Source organism: Planococcus citri, chromosome 1, assembly GCF_950023065.1.
Source record: "Planococcus citri chromosome 1, ihPlaCitr1.1, whole genome shotgun sequence".
NCBI classification, from domain to species: Eukaryota; Metazoa; Arthropoda; class Insecta; order Hemiptera; family Pseudococcidae; genus Planococcus; species Planococcus citri.
This window is the reverse complement of record NC_088677.1, coordinates 42748880-42758419: the sequence shown is the minus strand read 5'-3', so window position 1 is coordinate 42758419 and position 9540 is coordinate 42748880. Positions and strand designations below refer to the sequence as shown.

Here is a 9540-nt window from a genome sequence, read left to right as displayed (position 1 = left end):
GAGATTTTCATCATCGGTGCCCCTCCCAGAGGATCCAATTGAGAGTTCGTTTAAAAACCCTCCAATGTCAAAAATATCAGATTGTGTAGAAGGCCAAAGTGGCGCACGCCAATCAAATTTAAAGATGAAAATTTAATTTTGAGACAGCAGGTTGTTCATCAAATTCTGTCAAAATCCAGAAAATGCAAAAAAATTATGTGTTCTCATTTTTCCTGTCCTAAAAATGTTGACTTGACTAGGGCGAGTTTTTTAAATGGACCAGGTGAAATGCGTAGGTAGCTTTGACATTAAAAATAAATTGATGAAAACGTGATTTTGCGGTTTCAATTTTCATTACTGTTTTTCTCGTCACATTTTCTTTTCGAAAACAGTTATCAATTTTTTTTTTATAAATTTTGACATTGATGGTTTCTTAAACAAACCTTTCAATTTCATCATCGTCTCCGTCATCAACTAAGGCCTTTTTTTGATTTATTGATGATCATTAGCGCTACTTAAACACTGTCGTATGATGTGTGGCTTGTGTAAAGGCATACAAAAAATTTGATTTCGTTTCCTGTGACGAATTTCAATGTCTCAAAGAGGTACGTGTGAGATGTTTACAAGTTTGAAGTTACCCAAAAATACCTAATGATTTCATCATTCTTTTAGTGAATATTTCTCGACATTTTATTTTTGAAAGATTTTGGGATAGTATGATTATTCAATATTGTTTTCTGTTTTATTGTTGATACTTATAAACTCCAATGAGTAGTATTTAGGTACGTATATTATATTTTTAGATTGTTCAAAAGTTTTATTTTTTAAAAGATTTATCAGAGAAGTTGAGTATTCATGACTCATGAGCTAGAAATAAGATCAGTCTTCCGATGTATGAAATTTTATTACATACGTACCTACAGTCAATTCAGTCTTAGGTCATGAGATAAAAATTGCTATAATTAGCATACGAATCATCACAATTGATATTAATCGAATAAAATGTTCTATTTTTTCGTAATCTGTTTCATAATCTGATCTTACAATTCTTCTTTTGCCAACGAAATCGCTTTGTAAAATGCTGCACCTGTAAAAAAAAAAAAAAAATTCAATTTTGAAGCATGTAGCAAAAATAGGTTTATACGTATTGTTAATCATCTTATTCTACATAAGTTGAAGACTTGAGACTTGAGTCTTGAAGCGCAGAGTTTGAGTATTGGACGTACTTTTTATTCAACCCCTCTGTATCCCCCCTGTGCCTCTTACAAGGTCAATTCATCGTTTGAGCATTGTTGTCGCGCGCACTCCTTTTTTTATCGTTGAAAGTTTGAAATATTTTTTTGCCATGTGTGAATTGTTTTCCCGCGCATTTTTCGTTTCATCGTGAAAATTGCCTATTTCTGTCGTGTTTCTGTGATTTTCTGTCACGATGATGATCTTCGGTACTCAATTTAATTTTTCGATGCACGATTATAGTTAAGATACTTATCTTTCAAAAAAAATGAAAATCCTAGTATTGCTAAGTACCTATTGAATCGATTTCGAATAAATGCTTACCGGACGGGTTGATTCGGACATTTATGTACGATTTTGGTTTCAAAACAAATGTAGAAGATTCCTGTTGGGTTGGCGTAAAGAGATCCTGTAACAAAATTGATGGAATTCATTCCAATGTTTGGTAAGTTAAATTCATATATAGATACCTATCTTGATTCACTGATTTTTTTAATGAACAATGTAGGCCTACAAAAATGAAATAGCTCATTGGTATTAACCTTGAATTTATATCCATCTGGATTCAGTAATCCAATGTTCTCCAGAGTAATGTTGTAGGAATACGGAGTACCGTCGCTGCGACGGCTCACAAATGCGACAGCATGAGAATGATATCCCTTAATCACGGGTGTGATTGGTTTTACCCAAATATCGATGCTTTTTTCCTGTATAAAATCGATTTACACAATTATGATGAGACCAATCCTATTGTTACTTTCAGGGCAATAATTTGAATATTTGCACGTACTCTATACACTCTGCGACCTTGGATTCCAAGTGGATCTTGATTCACTGCAATGATATCTTTGTTTTGCAGAATAGCTTTTAATTCTGGTTTCATATTTCGTAAATCTGCCGAGATGAGCAAAGGTGCTGCTAAAATTGCCCATACTGCCATTTGAGCTTTACTTTGTTCGTAGCTCAAGCCGAAATTTCCGATAAGCAACTGCAAAACCAAAGAATAAAAGTACGTAGGTAGGTAGGTACCTAAGTAATGGTAAGATTTTTATTTACCATGTCTGGGTCGTTCCAATGTCCTGGACCTGCATAAGGTTGCCAAAAATCTTGCTTCATCGCGAAATAATCCATTATATTGGTTACACTAGCGTACGAATCTTGAATATCGTCGTAATTTCTCCATAAATTGCAGTGTTTCGCCATAGATTCGTAATTAATCTGAAATAGATAATTTTAATGACTCTGTGTATCTTGTGGTTAGGTACCTACTCGTTAAAGTTTCAGATTACCTTCATGCCGGAGTACTCTTGATAAGCAGGCCAGCTACACGAGTATACGATCGGTCTTCCTGTTTTGTTCAGAATTCTTCCAAACTCTGGATAACCTGATAACAAATAAGTAAAAAAAAATTATTCGAGTACGTATAATTTTTGTAAATATTTCCTCGTTTGATTTTCCGTGCATTGAAGGCACGTGTATTTTTATTGTGTGCATCTGATGTGAATGAACTCTCGCCTGCTGTAGGTAAAACTGTAGCATTATCAAGTATTTTGTTAATGAAAGCAGGAATGTGAATTAGTCAGGTTCTTATAAAAATTATTTTCTATGAAATGTCACGAACAACTCTAGCTGACTCGAATGGAATATTGTGAATTTACGACAACCTGAATTCAGATAAAAATCGCTATACGCAAACAACTTCGCTGTAAGATGCTCGAGACCGGGTATTTTATTTATCATGTTCATGAATAAACTCAATTTGGTTGCTGCTTTTTGGAAAAGATCCAAAGCGAATTAAAAATTCCGTGGCATTCTTTTTCTTGCGATTTCCAAGATTTTTTCGTGTATTACCTACCGTACGATCATATTGTTTATTTATCTTACTCACCTTGTTCCATATCAAAAACACTCGAATAACATCCATCCAATTTCAAATAATCAATTTCCCATTCTGCTAGTGTCTTAGCATCTTCCTCCATATGACCAAGAATACCAGGATATCCTTCGCAAGTTTTATTTCCATAGTCTTCATATAAACCAAATTTCAGTCCTTTCGAGTGCACCTAAATAGGAAAACCGTTGGATAGGTATGCTAGATTTTGAAATATACCTAATTGGAATTTCATCACCTACGTAATCTGCTAAACTCTTCATTCCGCTGGGAAACCGTTTCCTATCTGGCTGCAATTTACCATCGGCTGTTCTATTTTTTTCTAACCAGCAATCGTCGATTATTAAATATTCGTAGCCGGCATCTTTATATCCTTCGCTAACCATTAAATCGGCCACATCCTTGAATAACTTTTCGCTATCAAACAAAATGACAAATAGGTAGGTATCTAATTGGTTATCTGTATTTAAAATAATTAATTATTATATTTATCTAGAAATATTCATCTGTATTCTGTATTTACCTTATGCATTCATTTGGAAATCTATCGCAATCAATTACGCATCTGTATCGCTGCCAAGCCATCCAACCCATCGGAGGGGTCAAAGCCAGTCCATTATCCAGTGCCAAACACGTTTTCCAAAATATATTCCCACATATTATCAATAACAGCACATGTATGTTTCGTTCCATGTTCAAGTAACGTGCTACAACGTATGTACATACAAGTGAGTATACGAGTATTAATGCGATGCGAATGTATTTCAACGAATTTTATGTTTACGAGCAAATGCCTTGATAAGCTAATGTTTATGATATGAGTAAGAGTGATGTTTTGTTCCGAACCTATGTATGTAGATGGTTGGAGTTGGGTAGGGGGTTGAGGTACGTACATGAAAAAATGTTAGTGAAAATTTTAAAAATATCTAGTCGAAATAATGAAGGTTATTGAAACTTCCGATCGTTGATAAGTAGGTATGGATTATACATATTTACAGTCCAACGAACACAGTTTGATCACGTTCATTCAACTGTAGTGTGTTGATAGAGAAATCTTACGAATCTTTAAGGAAGAAAATTTGTTGCCAACTAAACTAATTAGGTAGCTGTCAAATAAATGCTATAGACTGCGACGAAGCTGAGAAATTTCATCCAAGGTCATAAATTATTGTTACTTGTATTCATTTAGTTGCTATCGTCATTTTTTTGAATAGGTACTAATAATTTCATATTTTTCATAAATCTATCTTAGGATCCAAAAGTTTTGCTATACGTATACATACCTCAGATTTTTTTTAAGAAACGAGAAGTTGGTAAGTATAGGAGTGATTTCATCAATACCTACTGTCTTATTCTTATAATATTTGGTTTATTAAAAGTAAAATTTTTAAAAATCTGTAAACTGAAGGCATAATTAATCAAGTAGGTAAGAAAATTACTAAAAATGGGATAGGATGCAAACATTTTTTTTAGTTTTGTTCAACATAGTCCGTAATTTTTTTTGGAATTATTGAATCATCAAAAAATTACTAAGCAGACCAACAAAATTTTTAAAAACGATAAAAAATTGTTGCGATCAAACAAATCACGTTGCAGTTTTTTTTCTAAATTTTAATTAAAATTTTTTTAACGAATAAAACACATTTTTGATAATGTATTTACATAATTATAAAATCAAAGTGTTTTGAAAATTGAAGAACCTGTTCGTCGACTAATCAATAACGCAATAACACAACTTTTCTAAGCACTTGCAGAAATGTTGAAAAATTTGAAAATTTTGAAAGCGCTCGGACAAAATGTAATATGTACTTATAGATGCTAATCAATCTAAAAAACTTACCTCTGCCTATTCAAGTTGAAAAAGACACCAGATTTTAATTCACGGAAAACTACACTCCGATGTGCATCAATTCGATGGATATCATGTAACGCGTTTCTTTGAGATTATCCTCCTAGCCGGCGCTTTTAAAACTTCCCTACCACTCGACTCGCGTATCAGACGTGATAAATGTTCTCGTTGGGCTCCAAGCTTCAAGATGACCTCAATTATAATCTTTGTTTTTGAATTTGCATGGCGCTATTTTTCTTGTATCGGGTAGCCTAATATGTTGCTTTGTTCTTTTGTTAGATTAATTATCTCACATTGTATGAACGTGTATTAAATTAAAATCGTCTTTGGATTGGTAGGTATTCAAAAAATTTTAAAACGGAAACGTAAAAATTGAAAAAGTAACAACGTGGATGGTATCAGCTTGCAGGCTCAATAGTTTTTACGATTAATTAGGTTTAATGGTCTCAATCATCTAAGCAATGAGATAGGATAGTGTGCTTCCTGCTAATATTTTTCATGTTTTGTATCTGGCATTGGCATAAAAAATATAAGATTAGCGTTTCAAAATAAATTCTTAAATACGAAAGCATGTGACCAAATTGAATGAATTTCAGATAAGGTTCGCTGGAGTTTATTTAAATGGAAAAATAAATAGGAAGCTGGAGGTATACGAATAAGCAATCATTTTACATTAAGGAATAAAACGCGGTGGTTTTTTCTACAGCCGCTTATTATTTAATGATACAAAATAACGTTTGCGATGGGAACGAAATTGAACCATCAAAGGTATTGAACGATAGCTGGTGAATGTAGGGTAGGTAGTGTAATTTGTTTTCAATTCATTTAAATAACCTAGTTTTCGGGGGTAGAATTACTACCTACACGACGTTTATTGACCCTACACACCTGAAAATAATTTGTCGATATGGATACATAGGTACCGGAAAGTTCTCGTTTCACGCAATGCCAATACCTATATTCTGTCGTAATTTTCTTTCTCAAACTTATGAATACTTTGCAAACATTTATTAACCAAGATTGAAAATTTTGCCAAAAAATTGTTTTCAAGAATTGTATCTACGTAGCTGTGACCATTCATGAGGTGAGTACAAAGAGTTCCTCAATTTTCTAATATAGGTTAGGAAATATTATACGCACCTACTCAATTTTGGCTCGAAATTAAAAATAAAATTTGATTTTTTTTTTTAACAATAAGGAAACGTTTAAACATGAGTTTCACAAATGACAGAAGTAGAAAAATTATGCAAGATAATGAAATTTTATACAAAAAACTGATTTTGATTGCTTTTCGTCCATCATTGCACAATAATACAGACATCAGGCCTACATCTTATACTCCGAGTTCATACATTAACCGAGCTAGAAAACAGCAACAGATGTATTACGACAACCAGGTAATGACGCTAATCAGTTTATTAATTGAAATAAAAATTGAATTCATTATGGATAACTCTATATTTCCATTTTTTTTTAAATTTTAGGCTCTTGTTCGTAAAATTTACGGATGCAAGAAATATATTAACGATGGTCGGTGAATAAATGTAGGTAAATTCGTTTCATGGTTTAGAACAGCGTTTACGGTTATTTCAAAAGTGAACTCTTGAGGAATTGTAATTTTTATACCGAAAATAAATAATCATTTTAAATTGTAAAAATTATTGTATGACTTCAAAAAAATGATTGTAATGAAAACAATACGTTTTATTTTACATTAAGAAACATTTTCGTACAACTAAATCACTTTTCTTTTTCGTTCTCATCGTCGGAATCTTTCTCATCATCATCTCTGGCAGCATTTTCTTCTTGTTTAGATGCTTTGGTTTGTTTATCAGATGGATTTTCTGGTCCACTTTCCAAAGAAGCTAATTTCGCCATGAAAAATTCTTCTCTCTTCTTCTTTTTCAATTCTTTCCTTAACTTTTTCTGTTCTTTTTCTTTCTGTTCTAACATGAGCTGGAATTTTTCATCTTTGGGATCAATAGTATAGCCAAAATGACGTTTAACTTCTTCCAGTAAAGCGTCTCTTTTTCTTTTCGCTTCCTCGGCGTCAGCGATTTTACTCAAAATCTTTTCACGTATTTTTTTCTTATGTTCTTCCATCGAGGCCATCATTTTATCGTAGTGTTCCTCTCGAATTCTATATTGCCTTTTCTCTTCAGCCAATTCTTCTAATTTCCGTTTGCGTACTTCTAAAATATGCTCGGGACTAGCTACTTTTTCGTATTCTCGAAACTCGTCCATTTCTTCTTTCGTCATGAAACATACAGCGGGATCTACACCGATACCGCTACCGTATTTACCGTATAAATGACGCTGAAAAGCTAGACTTTGTTGAAATTTGTATTTTGTGCCATCACAATTGAACGGCAAAGGTTTATTATGTACAATTGCACGACGTTCGGGAGTTAATCTCGATATATCTCTTTTTTTCATCAGTTCTTCTTCGGACATTATAATTTCTTCATTCTCAGGCGGTAATATAGATTGTTCCGATGGATCTTCGCTTGGTGCTGAACTTGCTTCCGAAAACTGGACACGATGAATTCGACTCAATAAAGGAAGGGGTTTCCTTGAATGAATTCTGGTACGCGCATTATTACATATTAGTTGCACCACTGATATCATATTCACATCAAAACAAAGCTTACTATACGGAAAAATTGAAAGAAAAATATGCTGGAACTTCTACTTAGTTGAAACGAAATTTGAATTCGGTTTTATTATCACTGCGATGAATGAATTTCGAATGATAAAAAAATTTGTTTTTGCCGTGAGGACGTGAGAGCCGTGTCCACGAGTAAAATACGTGAAGCATGATATTATTGATATCCAATCAGAAAACAGGATGATAAGCTAAGCAACCAATCAAATTTGTTGATTTGATTTGAATTGAAGCTGAATATAATCATCTTTTTATCTTTTTTGAAAAATGACGTTTAAAATTTTAATTTTAATTTTGGTAATAAAGTAAAAGTAAAAACGCTTATTAAAAAATTAAAAATGAATAAAATCAAGTCCTAAGTACACGATAACCGATGAAACACAAACTTTTCATTTCAACAATTTTATAATAATTTTCAAATTTGTTGTGTTATTTTATATTTTTCATTTCATTTCCCACGGGCCATTCCCCTCATTGCCTTCCCTGCTTTGCTCTCGCTCAGAAAATGAACCTCAAATTTCGTCAAAAATCTCATTATTGGTATTTCTCCATCCTATAGTGATGGTCTGATTTCTGATTCTGATGGTAATAAAATGGTACTTAGTGTAGTGATAGCAATGTACCTAGCACCGCACTGACACTCGTCAATTCACAACACTCAGCATCATTCTGCTCGGAGATCCATGACCCAAGAATTATATTTTTCATTTTGAAAAACAAACTGAAATTCTGAAAATTTCATTGAGAAAACAAACAAATGGAAAATAATATATGTGACCCGCTCGGCGCTCTGACAAAATCGACCATATCGACGAAAAAAAGATGTGTCCAAAATAATGACGTTTAAAATGAATTTTAGGGGTTGAACTTGAAAGATCAGATTTTTCAAAAAAAAATTTTTTTCTAATTATGTCGAAATGGCCGATGTTGTCAGAGCGAGTCACATATATGTACTATACCCATAGTAAACTTTTCTACAGTTCAATTCTCAACGAAAATGATAAATTAAATTCGACGTTTAATCTAGAGTGTTGGGAACGGTTTCGTGAGTATATGTTGAGTTGCAGCTACATTCAACATACTTTCGTTAAAAACGCTTTATTAACGCATTGTTATAAAAACTTGGCTAAAATGTAAAAATGACATAAACAGGTAAGTACTAAGTACTTACATAAGAAATAAGAATTTACGAAAAAGAAGGAACGATCAAATCAACTACATTACATGAATTTGAATTGAATTAGTTTTGATGAGTTCAGCATTATTATCGATAATGCATCTTTGTGTACGTGTAGCGTTGATCATAGAAACTTTTTTTAATTTTGTGGCGAGTAATTATTAGTTCTTGTTTTGGTTTTATATTTATACAAGAAAAAAAAAATAATGGACGATCAAACTTCTATTCCTATTCGATCTTTACTCCGCATATCGATTTTTAATTTTTAAATTCGCTTTTTTAAAAAATACTTATTGAAGACGAATGCCGAATCTCAACAGCGAAGAAATTAAGAATACAGAAATTTCATTTGCAATCTGCATACAACGCAATCAAATTGATTATCTTGATGCGAAGAAGACCCAGTGATAAATTAAAGTATGTATATACATATACCTATTTAACATTCTGATTTGACCTCTGACCGGGTTTCAATTCTGAAGGGACATTGAAAATTCATCAGAAATGTAACGTACCTTAACCTAAGTATCTAGGTAGGTATGAATAGAGGAAAAGCGAAGGTTCCTTCTTATTCCTCCGAATGAAAAGCCTACCAAAGTACAGGTTATCGAATTATTGGATAATTTTCCGGCATTCCGCAGACCTTAGACTTGACTTGTCTTCAATCACTTGGCATCAGCAATGAGCAAAATGCAAATTTTGAAGACAAATAAATTCAGCTAGTAGGTACTTACTTTCCTGACTTT

General features: G+C 32.8%; 2 protein-coding genes across 2 annotated transcripts; both read right to left on the bottom strand.

The window, feature by feature from the left end:
* Positions 1-864: 864 nt before the first annotated feature.
* On the bottom strand, positions 865-5222 carry LOC135832056 (alpha-N-acetylgalactosaminidase-like). Its single transcript, XM_065345038.1, has 10 exons — positions 4944-5222; positions 3627-3810; positions 3346-3520; positions 3101-3275; positions 2502-2596; positions 2269-2430; positions 2003-2200; positions 1755-1919; positions 1537-1621; positions 865-1066 (listed from the first exon to the last, which is right to left on the bottom strand). Exons 2-10 carry the CDS (start codon positions 3794-3796, stop codon positions 1020-1022), a joined length of 1272 nt encoding a protein of 423 aa, XP_065201110.1. The 5' UTR covers positions 3797-3810; positions 4944-5222; the 3' UTR covers positions 865-1019.
* A 1413-nt stretch (positions 5223-6635) lies between these two features.
* Positions 6636-7753, bottom strand: CRIF (growth arrest and DNA damage-inducible proteins-interacting protein CRIF). Its single transcript, XM_065345040.1, has one exon. It carries the CDS (start codon positions 7578-7580, stop codon positions 6693-6695), a length of 888 nt encoding a protein of 295 aa, XP_065201112.1. The 5' UTR covers positions 7581-7753; the 3' UTR covers positions 6636-6692.
* Between the last annotated feature and the right edge of the window lie 1787 nt (positions 7754-9540).

Coding starts and splice junctions, on each gene's coding strand:
- LOC135832056 (XM_065345038.1), bottom strand. CDS start 3,796: ATGGAACGAAACATACATGTGCTGTTATTGATAATATGTGGGAATATA. Junction 3,521..3,626: donor TTTCCAAATGAATGCATAAG/GTAAATACAGAA, acceptor TTTGTTTGATAG/CGAAAAGTTATTCAAGGATG. Junction 2,431..2,501: donor AAGAGTACTCCGGCATGAAG/GTAATCTGAAAC, acceptor TATCTATTTCAG/ATTAATTACGAATCTATGGC.
- CRIF (XM_065345040.1), bottom strand. CDS start 7,580: ATGATATCAGTGGTGCAACTAATATGTAATAATGCGCGTACCAGAATT.